Below are 17,072 nucleotides of genomic sequence, written 5' to 3'. Positions count from 1 at the left end.
ACTCCCTCGCCTCCACCCTCCATCAGTCTTCCAGACACATGTCAAGAAAAGTTGACCGCGTGTTGGAAAATTTGATATGCATTGACCGCTTGTCCGACCGTGTTGACGTGTCTGACACGCTCCGACATGTGTCGGACACGACACGGAAGCATGGACAAGCATAAAGCACACCCACGATATGAGCCTTCACACCACAAGCCCGTGTAGACAGAACCTCCATTTCACAGCACAGCCACTCTCTCTCTCCCTCCCTCCCTCCCTCCCTCCTGTTATGGCTGCTCGAATTTTCTGTCTCCTCCCATTGGTATTCCTGTTCATAATAGCAAATTCCCAAGGACAGAAAAACATCAGCCTCACCGATACTCTCACTCCCACCTCCAAATCCTCATGGCTCTCGCCTTCCGGTGTCTTTGCGTTTGGATTCTACCAGAGAGGCAACGGTTATTACGTGGGAATCTTCCTACCAGGGACTCCAACTAAAACCGTAGTCTGGACTTATGACCGAGATAACCCTCCGCTTCCGAGCAATTCCACTCTACGTTTCGACGTCAATGGCGGACTCGTTCTTCAGTCAGCACAAGAACAGGATAAATATGTCGCCTCTCCTACTGATACGATCGCTTCGGCTTCAATGCTTGATTCGGGGAACTTCGTTCTATACAACTCTAACCAGGAAGTAATATGGCAGAGCTTCGACACACCAACAGATACCATCTTAGGCGGTCAACGTCTATCGGCACAAGATGAGTTGCATTCAAGTGCTTCGGTCACTGATCCATCTACAGGTCTCTTTCTTGCCATCATGCAGTTAGATGGAGTGCTTGCGTTATATCCCGAGGACACTCCATTTACTGCCGAATACGGTTACTGGGATTCCAAGACGCCTAATAATGGTCAGGATGTGACGCTACATCTTGAGAATGATGGGTTTCTCTACCTGTTGAAACCCCCAGGCACATACCTACTCAATTTCACGAGCCAAGGAATTCCTAAAAAAGATACGATCTATCTTGCCAGGATTGACCCAGATGGGATTTTCCGGCTATACTCATACAACATAACCAGGAATGACGATTGGCCCGTCAAATGGTCTGAACCAAAAGACAGATGCCTCCCCAAGGGCCTATGCGGGCTTAACGGGTTTTGTACGAATGTTGATCAGAATTATACGTGCCAGTGTCTTCCAGGATCTGTGAAGTACGGCAACGGGACTGCAGGCTGTGAGAGGAACATCACTGCAGAAAGCTGCAATAACCTCACGGTCAGCTACGACATGCAACCTGTTCTTGACACCACGTGGGAGTACACCACGGATTCCGCTCTTACATCGTTGACCAAGGATGAATGTCTAGAAGCGTGTCGGCAGGATTGCAAATGCGAAGCTGTTACATACAACGCCAGTCAATACTGCTACAAGCAGAACCATCCTCTAAAATTCGGTAGAGTCACTGAAGGGATCTCAAACCCACAACTTTACGTCAAGGTAGGTGGAGGCAATGGAACAAAAGGTGATGATGGAGGTGGAGGCAATGGAACAAAAGGCTCTGAGCAAAAGCATACTCGGAGAGTTATTCTGATTGCAGTTGCATCATCGATTGCTTTTGCAATAGTGATGTTGGCGATGTCTGTAATTATTGTTCACAGGAATCGTTTCTGGGTTTACAAAAGGTCTCCAAAGGAGGGATTTCTCACAACAATTGAAGATGTTGCTCCTACATCGTATACTTTTGAAGACCTGAAGAAAGTGACCGGAAATTTTTCGGAAGAGATTGGCGGGGGAGCATTCGGAACAGTCTACAAAGGAACGCTGATGAAGAATGAGCACAGCAGCAAAGCCGTAGCTGTTAAGAAGCTAAAAGATATCTCATCCGATGGGGAAAGGGAGTTCCTAGCTGAGGTGAAAACTATTGGAAAGACTCATCACCGGAATTTGGTCCGACTGCTAGGTTATTGTCACGATGGAGAGAATAGGCTCTTGGTGTATGAGTACATGAGCAATGGGTCACTTGCCGATGTACTCTTTAAAGCTGAACACCAAGCCAGTTGGGATGTGAAAATGGGAATAGCTCAGAATGTTGCCAGAGGGCTTCTTTATCTACATGAAGAATGCGAGACGCAGATCATTCATTGTGACATAAAGCCTCAGAACATATTGATAGATGACAACATGCAAGCAAAGATCGCTGATTTTGGGCTGTCGAAACTGCTGAAGCCAGATCAGACCAATACCACAACAATGATAAGGGGTACAAGAGGGTATGTTGCGCCGGAGTGGCACAAGCAACTGCCGGTGACGGTGAAAGCGGACACTTACAGCTTCGGCGTTGTGCTGTTGGAGATCATCTGTGGCCGAAGGTATGTGGATTCGAACCTTCCTGAGGAGGAAGCTGTTCTCGAAGATTGGGTTTACCACTGCTTCCAGGTCGGCGAGCTGGATAAACTGGTGCATTATCAAACTATTGACCAAAAACAATTGGAGAGGATGGTTAAAGTTGCACTTTTGTGTATCCAAGAAGAGCCAGCTCTTCGTCCTTCGATGAGAAAGGTGCTGCTGATGCTTGAAGGCACGGTCGACGTTCCAATCCCTCCTTGTCTTACTTCCTTCTCCAGTGTTATCTGAATCATCTTCACAATTGCAATTATCGCCACCAAAACCTGCTCGATTTAGAGTAAAATTGAGCTGTTCTACTATAGGTATTTCCAGAGCAGAGAACATGTTTTTAGGTTTATCCGTGCAAAGTGCTTTGTCTGTCTGTCATTTCAACAGAAATAAGTTCCCTGTTCTGTCCTATGCAATTCTTCGATCTTATAGGAAATAAAACAACTTTTGAGTTTATTTCAACAATTCTTAACTTCCCGAGGTTGCGGATATAGTTTATCAGTATGATTCCTGTTAGCTAACCATGAATTTAAGGATGCGTTTTGAGGGAGAGGAAACAGCACTATTTTGCCTATGGACCATTGCCCATGTAAATATTGGATGCTGTTCTGACTAATCGGCTGACCTCATGCGAAAGGTCGACGGAACTTCCCGATCTTTCAGCCTAAAACCGGCTTATGCAGATTCAGAATTATTCAGAGACGCCAAAATTTTTGCCATAATCTCTTTTTTTGCCCTCTTTAACAGGATTCACACCTATTTTATGTGTCAAGAATCTGAGATTTAAATCAGTAATCTTTTTGCATACTTAAGGAGGATATCAGACGTCTATAGCATGATAAGTGCGCTGAGAAGCAAACCCAACATTGACACAAGAAAGTGAACTTCTCATTCCTTCAAGTTGTTATTGTTAATGGGGGCGAGCTTTCTTTTAAGTATGGTCAGATTTACACATAAAACTATACTATCCCAACATGAAAAAACTTATAGTATAATTGAAGTTTATATGGTATACAGCACCACTCTCTTCTCACTCCCCCGAGCTACCTCTCTCTCTCTCTCTCTCTCTCTCTCTCTCTCTCTCTCAGTTTCTCTATTTTCTTCTCTAGTTGATCTAATTTTTAGTTCTGGTTCTCTCCTTTTGCTGGTTGTGCATCAAAGTCATATACATTAGGGGTAAGCATGAATTCAGGATAAAACCGAGAACCTGAGATTCGGATATGTGGGAATCAGTATGGTTTTAGGTTTTAGGGTATGTAGGGTAGGTTCCAGGTTTCCACATACCTAGAGCCTAAAATTTGGAACAAGTCTTTATACTTTTCTTGTTCTATGTTTTCACATAATTTTGCGGCATTTTATGGTGTCCAATAAAGTTTATCATTTTCAGCGATATCCATGATTAGGACTTCTATTTCATATTCTTTGTGTGTCGAAATATGATTTGTAAATGGTTCATTATAACAAATGGTATTCATTAAAAGTCAAGATTCACTATAATTGTATATAATTACAAATGAAACTTGCATAGACCTTGGAACCTTTCATAGGACAATCTCCAGATTCTAAAAATTAGGAAATCTGTTTTGGTTGATGGGCCGTAACCTTAAATTGCTGACCCCTAATATAAGTAGGCTTGTTTACTAGACCTTGACAAAGGGAAAGTCATCTCACGACCTAGAATAGGCAACCGCCTAAGACTTAGTAAAATTTTAAATTACTTAGCTCCTCACGTCCATAATTTCCGGCATGTACTTTGACATTATCTTCACTTCTTGCGTGCCGGCTGGATAAATAGGTTGGTCATCTCCTGATTTGTTGGGATCATGTGGTCTCGGCTGCACATGTTTTTTTCTTTTTTTCTTTTCCTGGAGTTACTTTTGTTTTCTGTGTGTCCGCAAGAGAAAGACTTCCACAGGCTACACCTATTCCTGGAGAAGATTCCATCCATCCTTTGGCATTAAAAGGGAGTAGCATGAAGACAACGGAGAAGACGAATTCTTCCATGCACACAATATTATCTAACGTGTGGATTTGTTTTGTTTCTTTCATCGATTCCCTGCACGGCAGCCGAAATGTCTGAAAACGATCGTTTATATTGATTAAAATAATTAGTCAATGAAAAATATTTTCAATATTGATAACAATTTATATTCATATATTTTCGTGGATGTTGAAAATATGTTTTGTTTATTGACTTTTGTAAGCTATACAAATGATCATTTTAAGAAAATATTTTTAAATTAGTCATTTTTCATGAAACAAACATGGTCTCTTTCATGTGCAATAAATGATATTGGGTTCTTCATTGTGTATAAGTAGAGAGCTTGTCATGAGTTCTCTACAAGCAAGAACAAGCAGAGCATTCCTTCAATTAAACGTAGGATCTCATGTGAAACCATATGAGATTCTTTTCTTCAGCTAAAGAGAGACCGCCATTTCCTCAAAATGTACTGGTTCCATAAAAGTCTAGTCCTAATATCCAAATTTTTTCCAAGATACAATGGAATAAATATGAAGACATGTTTCGACTTCAACTACAGTAAAAGCACCGCTGTCTCCATAGAAGCTTCGTTTGGTCGAAATTGGTTGCCAATTCATTGCCTCACCGCAATATACTGGTGAGCTACATCCAAGGACCATCAATCAAAGAGCACATTGTCATAAGGAAAAACTCATTGCCCCGGTTAGTAAGAGAGAGAGAGAGAGAGAGAGAGAGAGAGAGAGAGAGAGAGAGAGGAAAATGAAAGGCGTTGGAGAAAGGCGTTGGAATTTCCGCAAGAAAAGTTCTCGCAAGAAGATGATTTCTTTCTCATACAGAAGAAAACAATAGGGGCGATCGGTTCCCGGTTTGGTCCGGTTCCAAGGTGGAACCGGGAACCGGACCGGGAGAACCGGTTCCCAATTTTGGGAACTGTGGACCGGACCGTTTGGTCCTAGGACCGGGAACCGGACCGGACCATCGGTTCCGGTCGAGTCGGGTCCGGTCCAACAAAATCGGCATTTTCCTTTTTCATTAAAGAAAAACCATGCTCCGGACCGATCAATCCAATTCGGTTCCCGGGCATTCTAATAAAACTACTCACACATGTTTCCATGCGCTACGTGCAAAATATTCACGCTTCACTTGCGTGAATATCAATCACAATTTATGTGTTTCACGCTTAATTTTAAGCATAAAAGCCATGAATAATTTGATTAAAAGTTGTGCTTAGTTTAGGTTTTATAGACAATCTCTCTTCTATGCTTTGAATGTTTAGTCGATATCAGACTCTTTGAAGCTTGAAGTGCCTTGTTGTTTGCAAGTGAGGGGAGCAAGAGAGAGAGTGTGAGCACGAGGAACTCCTAGAGCCTTGTCTCACATCAAGTAGAAAATGAAACTAACAAGTAAGTTTTCTCTATAAATAAAGAGTAACAACAAAGCTTTGGTGGTCTCTTGGCCACATAGAAGATTGTTACCTCAATTGCAATTGTAATTGCAATAAGTTTCATATATAATATTCATATATTATATATGTTTATATATTATATGTATATAAATTATATATAAAAAAAATTGGTCCGGTCCGGTCCGGTTGGTCTGGTTCCCACCTTGGAACCGGGAACCGGACCAACCGGCTGCTGGTTCCAAGATTAGGAACCGGGAACCGGACCGCCGACCGTGGGAACCGCCCAAAACCGGCCGGTCCAATCCGGTCCGGTCCGGTCCCGGTTCAGGCGGTTTCCGTTGCACACCCCTAGAAAACAAAACAAGACTTCAACGGGGACAGTATAAGAAGCCCTCTCTTGTTACCGACGGCAAAGGAGACAAGAAAAGGGACCAACTTTGGTACATAAACATAGTGTTATTCACATAGAAGAATGGGAGACATATAGACCTATCGAATCCTAATACATGTCCGAACCAGGAACACATAAGAAAAAAGTAAGAGATTGGGCAAATGTTCGTTTTCTTGCAATGATCTTAATTTACCAACTTGGGTATAAAATAGCGAGCAGTAATTATGACGATCTTATTCAATCTTAATTCGATGATTAATGACAGAGTGATTGGTTAAGACTTGTGACCCTCCTCGAATCAATAATGAATAAGGTGGCTTGTAGAAAATTTTCTTTACATTAGGGATAAATGCTCAAATTATCTAAAATAAATTGTGGATAGGAAACCCTTTCTATCATGGCACGTACTTATATTATTTCTCTTTTTCCCGTAGAATTCTAGAGGATATAATTTATGATGGAAATTACGTATATGTGTCGCAACTTACCTTTTCTCTTCTTCCAAGAGAGGGAGGGGGGAAGACATAGGTTTAGGGTTTGCCTAAAATGTGCCTATAGCTCTCATTTAAGATACAAGCTTTTTTATGCTCGCACCTCGTGCGATGTTAGGTATTTAAGTTGACGCTATGAGCATTTTTTAATGAGGAGTTGCCACAATCTATTGAGATCGACTAGAAATCAAGTGAGCCATGAGAGCGAATCTCACTTCCTACGCAATTAGAGATTTAGGTAGAGAGTTGGTTATATTGATGGATTAACTAATGCATTTTCAGTACCTAATCTTGTTCATTTCAAAAGATATTTATCAAGCAGTTTGGATTGATTTTAAACTCATCCATTAATATGGAAGGTAATCATGCGGGTGCAAAATCATTAAAGTAAAAATCAACAACCAAGGAAGCATTAAATTAATTGAAAGGAAAAACAAGCATTTAACGCTAGTTAATAAGAAAGATACAATTCCTAACTAAGCCAAAGGTAAATGAAAATAATATACTGAAAGCACACAAACAATTGATAATTCATCTCAAAAAAGGAAACGAGGAAACCCCATCACAAAGCCCTAAGAGTTTGTTTAACTTTGAGCACGATATTTTATCAAGTGATTTCACACATTTTTTTATGCTAAACCTTTTTAAACCAAGATTAACATGAAAAATCTAATGAAACTAGTCAAAATCTAATTAAAGTTTTTCTATTTTTTTTTATAGCTTTTTCCAAAGAATTCTGAGTTTTTGGAATTTTTTTTAATTCTTAAAAAATGCCTCGGGTCGCGTCAAAGGATCTAGCCTGAATATGGGTTTAACCTGGACCATAGAGGTCCAGGTTGGGTCGGGCCTGAAGATGCAGAACTGAAAGCTTCTCATTTGTCCACCATCCATCCTCACCCTTTACGAAAGTCACAGTTGGCCACCATCCATCACCGGAACAATGAACGCAAAACACACCACGCACACGAAAGCAACAGTAATGAAGAACAGAAGCGAGGAATCGCGACCGTGACCAACGAAATGTGAACAAAGGGATCTACGGTTTCGGTAAGACGGACATAACTTTCACGAGTACCACAGAGGCATTTCATCGAGCACTTGGTGGGCATCAACTGGAGGGCCAATGATCACTCAACCCGTCAACCGGGACATCAAACGGCGATCGAGATAGAAACAGACAATCACGCAGAGTCCAGAGGCAATAAAACGCAGCACCTCCGGGTTCGGAACTCGAGCGAACCGAAGAACCGCGAGCCCCGGTCCGGCGGCCCGAAAACAGAGCGACGCGGAGCGCACCTATGCGCTCGGGCGATGGGGCCCTGCCCGGCTCGGCAGCGGCGGACAGTGGGCGGGCTCGGGATGGATCAAGCCATGACCGGCCGCCTTGGTGTCGTCGAGACGGGATCCTCGGGCCGAAGTGTCTGAACTAAAAAAAAAAAAAAATAGACTTACCAGAAGAACGACAGACGCGGGAAGTGGGGTCTCGAGCGCGGCCGAGCTTCTCTCTTGCTCTCTGCCCTCTCTCAACTCTCGACTTCTCTCTCCGCTCTCACTCTCAGTCGTTCTCTCAACCTTTCTCTCGGACCTCACTCTCTTTCCCCAAACGAATCCCCCCTTCTGGCCGACTCTCCCTCTCTCGCTTTTAAGCTCGACCAGCAATCGCGCATGGCTCCTGCCACTACCAGCTGCCTTGCCGGCCTAGCCCCGATCCTGGGATGATGCTGCGCGATCCTCTGCCTCGCTTGCTCCTCTGGCTTGCACCTTGCTTTCCCATTTTTCTCCAGAGAGCGTGAGAGAGGAGGGGAAGAGGAAGAGGAAAAGTAGACTGGGCCGGTGAAGGAAGGATGAAATAAATTTCCTCTTGCATGAAAACCCGACGAAGAAAAATAATCCACATATATACTCGCTATAGAGAAATTAGATCTCTCTTCAATTCAAAATTCTCATTAGAGACTCTGTCATTCCTTGCCTAAGATTTTCACGTTCTTGCAGTGGGTGGGGCTCTAATTTTTGGATGACAGATTGATCTTCTTAATTGCTGCAACCCCGAGACCAAGGCTATGGTACGACGTAACCACGCGCAAATGCATTGTAAAAAGAGTAATTTTGTTTGACGATTTGAAGATGCGAATATACAGACATGAGTCACTAAATAAACTGGGATCATTCAGACTCAACAAATGACTATATCTAGTCTTAGTAATATATATGTTGACACCTAAAATTGCCCAATTGACTATCAACTTGGACTTGATAAGACCAAGCAAAAAGACAAAGCTAACATAATTTTGGTCAACAACTATAGATAAGGCGATGAGGAGTTGCTGACAAGCGATATAAGAGGAAATTACTAAGTATTGAGCCACGAAATGTCAGTAAGTAAATTTTGGTTCAATCATCTAAATAGAATTGCAGAGATTGTTTATATCAGCATCATCTGTGCCATGTAGGACGGTGTCACATCAGCGATTTCTTGTTAAAATTGGTTCGAATGACTAAATTGAAAAATCTTTAAAATATTTAAGACTAAATTAATAGATTATCAAAATGTTTAGGATTAATTTGTTACAGTTGAAATATTTAGGACTAAATTGGCAAGTTGTCAAAATGTTTAAGACCGAATAGATTTAAGAATTTTTGTACAATTTTCTCATTGTTTTACAATCCTAAATAATTGACAATGTTGGACAAAACAAGCAATCGAACAATAAAACTTCAGTTAAAGAGATAATTCAAGTCAATTTGAGGAAATGCAAGTTAAATAGGACTTCTTGCTTTCGCATCAAGTGAGTTCATCCATCTGGACACAAACACGATTAATTACCAAGCACGTCAATTGTTATAATAGTAATTGATTACAAAAAAAAAGCCATAGAAACTAAAGATTAAATCAAATTACAGAGCTTGATGCAAGTTGGGTATACATATCTATGTCATATGACCAGATTTTAGCAAAACCTGATTAATTTAAACCCAGGTACAAATCAAAACGCACAAAGTGAACACTTCATGTACTATTAACATGATCAGTATGCTTTGCGACCTTTTCATGAGCCATCATCACATTGCTCTAACAAGTTAAAGGTAAGTCACAAACACCAATAAGCGGAGTGCTAGATTTGTCGCCCCACAGATATCCATAAACACAGCTTTAACTATGTAAAAGAAGAAATTTAGGTAAGGTAACAGGACAACCATATTATAGGAAAGTATAAAATTAGAATAAAAAAGAAATTAGATAGGTGGTAAAAGATTAAAAAATGGCAATTAGTAAAGGCCCTACATGGGAGCTTTGCATGGATGTGTCGCCCTATAAAGGCCGCTTACAATACTTTTTGGGGAAAAAGGACATGACAATTATTATAACTTTTGTGTGGTACTTATTCAACTGCTATATTTTTCTTTCTCATTTTCTTGACTGTCATAGCTTAGTACATCACTCACTTGAATGTTATAACTGTTTTTTTTTTTTTATCACTTGAGTCATATATAACTTTTCATGCATTCTTTTGAGTGCCATGACTTTTTAAAACGTTCACCACGAGTCTTATATCACGTCAAATTTTCGGCACTTGGGTGAATGTTTAAAAAAAAATTATGACACAAAGTGATTAGTTGAAAGTTATAATACTTTTAGAAATTATGGTACTCAAGTAGTCGAAAAATAATATTATTGTAGTTAAAAAATTATGGCACTTGTGACATGCAGTCCTTATCCCCACTACTTTGATATATGACTTTCCCATGCACTCATGCAGAAGAAAACAGAGAAAAGGCTTAAAGCCTTCTAGTGCTTCCCCATACGCGTTGAACGGATCAACCGTGGAAGAAACTCTCTCACGTTTTGGACAAAAGCATTGGAGAGGCATGTGGAAAAGAATAGAAGAAAACGACAGTTTGGTACGAAAATGAAACACCATTAATGTATGCTAATGAAAGACATAAACCAATAGGATAAAAATGTATTATGTCCTTATCCATAAGAAATAAGTATATTGAAAGTCCTAAAAGTTATTATAAGAGTGCAATTAAATTTTAAAATTTTCAAAAAGTATAATCAAATCATAAAATTTATCAAATTTGTATAATCGAGTCCCAAAAACTTATCATCATTTTCCATTCGTCAAAATTATACAAAGTTAGTAAAAGAACTCGAATACATCAATATGACAAGTATTAGAATTTGATTACACTTTTAAAAGGTTATGATTCAATTGTATTTTCGTAACAAGTTTTAAAACTTAATTATACATTTTGAAAACTTTAGTACTCAATTGTAATTTTCTGACAAATTTTAGGATTTCTAGTTTGCTTATTCTTAAATAAAACTGTAGAATAGTGCAACTTACGGAAAATTGGAGAAATAGAAGGCGTTGGAGCGTGCAATTTCCGCAAGGAGTTCACGCGAGAAAACAATGACTTTCTCATGCAGAAGAAAACAGAAAAAAGACTAAAAACTTCCAGCGCTTCCCCACATGCGTTGAACGGATCAATGGTAGAAAAAGCTCTCTCTTGTTATTGATAAAACATTGGGGAGGCCTGTGGAAAAGAAGCGAAGAAAACGACAACTTGGTACGAAAATTGAACACCGATTGATGAATGGAATGAAAGACATATAAACCAATCGGATAAAAATTATCAAGTCCTTATCCATAAGCAATCTTATTCATCCTTAATTTGATGATTACTGAAGAAGTGGGTGGTTAAAACCCCCAAATTAATTGTAAATTGGGTAGCTTGTAGAAAATCTTCTTTTCTCCGGTGATATATGCTCTAAAATAAATCGTGGGTAAGGAGTATTGTGTATTATTACATATGTTTATTTTATTTCTCTTTTTCCGATGAAAAATCGGGTAATGATGTTAAATGTTATACTACATACATCATTCGTTGGCGGTGAAAAATTCATTGAAAATTTTACCTTGAGCACTGAATTAATGTTGAGACATTGGAAGCAATTATTGCATAAATTAAGTCTACTTGTAACGCTTCAAGTTCGACATTGTATGAGAGACTTTATTGAGTTATCATAAGTAAATGATCCCAGCCAGTGTAATTACACTTTGGGTACTCCTTCACCTCTTGTGTGATTACACTTAAATTTTCTCTTTGAGGCATGGTCCACACGGATGAGTCGAGTCGTCATAAACAACATCAAAGTGGGGACCCTTTTATTAGATTGTATGGTTCGAGGATGGATTAGGCTTAATTGATTCGAAGAGGGTTAGGCAGTGATTACGAGGACGAAAAGGCAATATTCTTTTGGGGATTGGACCCACGTATAATGGACTTGATTTTTAAACTACTAGGTCAAGCTGTTTGCTTATTAAGATGTAAGACTCGCGTTGAGATCTAATATGATCGGTTTTGTCCATTGCAACACCCATAGGCTAGTTTATAAAAATAAGAGTTATGTTATTTTTTTTATGAATTTTTATTTACCACTGACTTATTAACTTTTTTCTGATTAACTTAGAGTACATTGTCAACATTTATTTGTATTGACTTATAAGCTTTTTTCCGATGAAGTTACCGACGAAATTTTTAGTTACAAATGATCACTTGTGTTACTTCCAAAAATATATATTTTTATCTTTTTTAATATACCAAGTTGTCTATTTTTTTTTTTTTTGTCGAGTTCTCTTTCTATTTCTACTCTACACTCACTCTCGGACTTTTCCCTGCCTCTTGCGGGCGTGAAGTCGAAATCCTCACAAACTTATGCGTCCCCACCCCATTCCTCCATGAGAAAGTGGGGATTTGAACCCTTCACCTCCCCCTTTCATGTTGGAAGGGTGGCCACTGGGGATGAATCCCAATGGTTACCAAGTTGCTAGGATAAGTATACTAATAGTGCCGTAAGTTGTGTACGACGCTCACTTTGGTGTCAAAAGTTTTCGCCAGATCACTTAAGTGCCAAATCGGAGGAAAAACGATCACTTTGGTGCCACCGACGACAGATTTCGGCCAAAATGATTACATGGCTTTTATATTTAAAAATAAATAAATCGATAAGCCTTTTAAACGACGTCGTTTTCCGTCTTCCTTAAGAAAACGACGTCGTTTTGCCGTCCTATGTGGATAGCCTCACAAAAACGACGTCATTTGTTAATTTTATTTGGAGATTGAAATTAGGGTTTTTTTTGTCCGCCATTACTTGTCCACCGTCGCTCGGCCACCGTCCCTCAGCCACCATCACTTGGCCGCCGTCCCTCGGCCATCGTCGCTCGGCCGCTATCCCTCAACCTCCATTGTAGTTGCTTGCCACATCAAGACAAAAGTAAGAAAGAAAAAAAAAACGAACAAAAAATCCCGAGAAAGAGGGAGGTGTCGACGATGAGGACGGAGGAGGGAATGGCGGGGCCACGGCCACCGCCTTCGTAGCAGCTGACTTTGCCGACAACCTCCATGGCGTTCCAGATCTTCGCGGCTACTATTGGCCGGATCGCTCGTGCTTCTGGGGATTCTGCGAGCTTGCGTTTCCTCTACACCCAGCGATATTTCTTGGGAAAAGGCGATGGTGAGGCTAAGATTCGTGAATTTGAAAGGTTGATAAGGTGATTAAAAATGGGGGAAAACTACTGGGGGAGGGCGGAGGCGAATGCGTGGTTTCTTTTCTGGAAAATTATTGGTATTACTGGTTCTCTGCTGTTGGTGTTGTTGGTTTGGTGCTGTTGGTGTTGCTGGATCTGTTCGGGGAAGAAGACGAATCTTCTCAGGGAAGAAGACGACACAAAACGGCGTCGTTTTGGTGTTAGGATGCTAAAACGACGTCGTTGAAGGCCTAAGTGATCTAATGGAAACTCCGGTGAGCCACATCAGCATAAGAAATTAATAAAAAAAGGCCACGTCAGAGGCCGATTAGATCGACGTTAGCACTAAAGTGAGCGTTTTTCAAATTTTTTGGCATTTAAATGATCCGACGGAAACTTTTGGCACCAAAGTGAGCGCCGTACATAACTTATGGCATCATTAGTATACTTATCCCCCAAGTTGCCTATTGAGTTGCCAGCTTTTTCTACCTTTTTCTAGTAACATTTTTTTAATTTACCAACTCTTTTTAGAAATTACCAACTACAATTAAAGTGATTATAAACTATTTTATGTTTAAGTTGTTAATTAATTTTGTATTATCAACTCTAATTTGAGTTAATTACGAATGTTTATTAGAATTCTTTCTTCAAATTATCAACTTTTTACATCTCTACAAATACAAAAAACTTTTTTTGAACTTGAAATCCTGGATCCAACAAGTGGATGCTCAATCAAATCACATCGTTTTGACAAAATTGAAGCTTTGCCTTGATAAACAAACGTCGTTCCTTTTCGACCGCAGATTAATAATGAAGTCCAAGTCTTCAAGCGCATTGCCGTGCTGAACACACTGGAGGTCATAATGAAATCCAAGTCTTCAAGCGCGTTGCCGTGCTTAGCACACTGGAAGTCTTGAGATGACCTTGGCCAATTCTTTCTAAAATGTAGACTTTTCTAGAGTCAAGGTCTCTGTAATAGAGAGAAGGAAAAAAAAAAAAAAAAAACATTAGGCACATTATCTTCCAATCTAGATGCTTAGCTCTATAAAGTACAAGCAAGGAACTGATTCTTCACACCACAAAACAAGTTCAAACATCAAGACAGTCTCAAGAGCTACATGATCTCGCTTTGCTTTGATGGCTGATTCAACCCTCCATTGCATGCGCTTCACTTCTATAGTTGCTCCCCTTCCCATTCTTCTCTTATTTGCATTCATCTTCATAACTGCTACTTCACAGAGACAGACAAACATAAGCCTTGGTGATCTCTCACCCCTTCCTCCAACAACTCATGGCTCTCACCTTCTGGCCTCTTCAAATTCGGATTCTACCGGACAGACCGTGGTTACTGGGTTGGAGTAACTCTAGGCGGAACCGTGGTTTGGACGGCCAACCGAAACAACCCTCCAGTCCCGAGCAGTTCCACCCTGCTCTTCACCAATGACGGGAGACTCGTCCTGCAGTCCACAGGAGCGCAAGATACGCTCGTCGCCAATGCTAGCGAGAAGGCAGTCTTGGCTTCCTTTTCCGATGCGGGCAATTTCGTCTTGTATAACTCGAGGGGGGACAAAATATGGCAGAGTTTCCATTCGCCAACTGATACCCTCTTGGCAGGGCAAAATTTATTACCGGACCATCGGTTGCTTTCGAGCGTTTCAGATAGCGACCCATCGATCGGTATCTTTTGCCTTGACATGCAAGCAACTGGGAACCTCGTGCAATATCCGATAGATAGTCCACTGAACTATTACTGGTCGTCCGACACCTTTGGATTTAGTGACGGTGCAACACTAAATCTCGACAATGATGGCTCTCTCTACTTGTCAAACAGAACAGGTGAAATTTTCAAGAATATCACCCGTAGTAGGGGACCTCCTAAGGAAGGAATCCTCTATCTTATGAGACTCGATGTAGATGGGATTTTGCGACTGTACTCATACAACGGGACCAGGAAGAACTTGGCCGCGGAATGGAGTTCTTCTAATGACAAATGCAGCCCTGGTGGCATATGCGGCTTCAACATGTTCTGCGTGATGGTCGATCAGAACGCCGAGTGCGAGTGTCTCCCAGGATTCGTGCCTGTGAACAAGGGCGACTGGAGATCTGGCTGCAAGAGGAAGTTCACCGCCCAAACCTGCGAGGAAACAAAACCCCTCCCTGGATACAACATTGAATCGGTCAATAACACCGTGTGGGAGAACACCACCTATGACTCACTGACGTCCTTGACCGAGAAAGAATGTCAAGAAGCATGTCTGCGGGATTGCAATTGCGAAGCTGTGATATACAAAGACGGAAACTGCGGAAAGCAGAGGCTCCCTCTTAAGTACGGCAGGAGAAACCTCCACGAGTTGAGCACTCTTTATATCAAGGTTGGTGAGACTGGATTAAAAAGATCTTCTGGGAGAGAGATTCCAATCTCGATTGCATCTTCTGTTGCTTTTGCATTAGTCACACTAGCTGTGTCTGGATTCATTGTTTCCAAGTATCGTGCTCGGGTCCACGTAACATTTTCCGAGGAGGGAAATACTAGAATAGTAGAGAACGTTTCACCGAAATTATATACTTATGAAGAGCTGAAGAAAGTGACCAAAGATTTTGCCGAACAGATTGGCAAGGGAGCATTTGGCACAGTTTATAAAGGCACGCTGTCCAATGGCCGCGAGGTTGTGGCTGTCAAGAAACTAGAGAAGATCGCATCTGATGGGGATAGTGAATTCCAAACTGAGGTGAAAATTATTGGGAGGACGCATCATCGGAATCTCGTCAAGCTGCTCGGCTATTGTGTTGATGGACACCACAGGCTTTTGGTGTACGAGTACATGAGCAATGGATCACTCGCAGATTTGCTTTTTGCACCAGAAAGACGACCTCGTGGGGATGAGAAGATGGGAATCGCTCGGAACATAGCTAGAGGTCTCCTCTATCTACATGAAGAGTGCGAAACCCAGATCATTCACTGCGATATAAAGCCCCAGAACATACTAATCGACGAGCATAAGCATGCAAAAATATCCGATTTTGGGTTGTCAAAGCTGCTCAAGCCAGATCAAACCAACACCATGACAAGGATCAGAGGAACGCGCGGGTACGTTGCGCCTGAGTGGCACAAGAAACTGCCAGTGACAGTGAAGGCGGATGTTTACAGCTTTGGAATCATGTTGCTGGAGATCATCTGCTGCCGAAGGAGTGTGGATTGGAAGCTCCCCGATGAGGAAGCCGTTCTCGAAGAATGGGTCCACAACTGTTTTCGAGCTGGGGAACTAGAGAAGCTTGTAGATGATGAATTAATGGACAGAAGACAGTTGGGAAGAATGGTTAAAGTGGGTCTCTGGTGCATCCTGGAAGAGCCATCACTTCGTCCTTCAATGAAGAAGGTGCTTCTGATGCTCGAGGGCACAGTGGACATTCCAATACCTCCTTATCCTTCTTCGATAATCAGTGCCATCTAAACTCTCCACAGCTGCGCCCCTAGCCATCAGGGACTGCTCTGACATGAGAAATAATGTATTAGATTGCTAATAACAAAGTTATTAATTAATTTTGCGTTGTTTACTCTTTTTTGAGTTAATTATCAGCATTTATTAGATTTTTTAAATTGCCAACTTTTCTTGTCTCCGACAGCCAAAAAAAAAAAAAACTTCGCCTTTATTTGGAATCCTTGATCCACGACTGACTATTGGATGCCCAGTCCAACCACATCATTTTGACACAACTGAAGCTTTGTCTTGATAAATAAATGTGGTTCCCTTTCCACCGCAAATTCTTGGTGAAGTCCAAGTCTTCAAGCACTAAATTTTTGCTTTGCCTTGCTTGACCCACTAGAAGTCATGAGATGACCTTCGCTATCATTAATGCTATTCTTTCTATAAATCCAAAGCTCTATAAAGC

General features: G+C 41.1%; 2 protein-coding genes across 2 annotated transcripts; both read left to right on the top strand.

Moving 5' to 3' along the window:
• The first annotated feature begins 271 nt into the window (after positions 1 to 271).
• On the top strand, positions 272 to 2,930 carry LOC104417854 (G-type lectin S-receptor-like serine/threonine-protein kinase LECRK3). The gene has a single exon (XM_010029059.3). It carries the CDS (start codon positions 272 to 274, stop codon positions 2,618 to 2,620), a length of 2,349 nt encoding a protein of 782 aa, XP_010027361.3. The 3' UTR covers positions 2,621 to 2,930.
• Positions 2,931 to 14,200: 11,270 nt separating this feature from the next.
• On the top strand, positions 14,201 to 16,717 carry LOC104415865 (G-type lectin S-receptor-like serine/threonine-protein kinase LECRK3). The gene is given in 2 exon segments (XM_039299426.1): positions 14,201 to 14,442; positions 14,445 to 16,717. Coding segments are annotated over 2 exon segments (2,313 nt in total). The 5' UTR covers positions 14,201 to 14,318; the 3' UTR covers positions 16,634 to 16,717.
• The last annotated feature ends 355 nt before the right edge of the window (positions 16,718 to 17,072 follow it).

Source organism: Eucalyptus grandis, chromosome 8 (genome assembly GCF_016545825.1).
Source record: "Eucalyptus grandis isolate ANBG69807.140 chromosome 8, ASM1654582v1, whole genome shotgun sequence".
NCBI classification, from domain to species: Eukaryota; Viridiplantae; Streptophyta; class Magnoliopsida; order Myrtales; family Myrtaceae; genus Eucalyptus; species Eucalyptus grandis.
The sequence above is the reverse complement of the archived record's forward strand: the minus strand, read 5'-3'. Positions and strand labels throughout refer to the sequence as shown.

Excerpts from the sequence above, each read along its gene's own strand:
- LOC104417854 (XM_010029059.3), top strand. The coding sequence starts at position 272 with ATGGCTGCTCGAATTTTCTGTCTCCTCCCATTGGTATTCCTGTTCATA.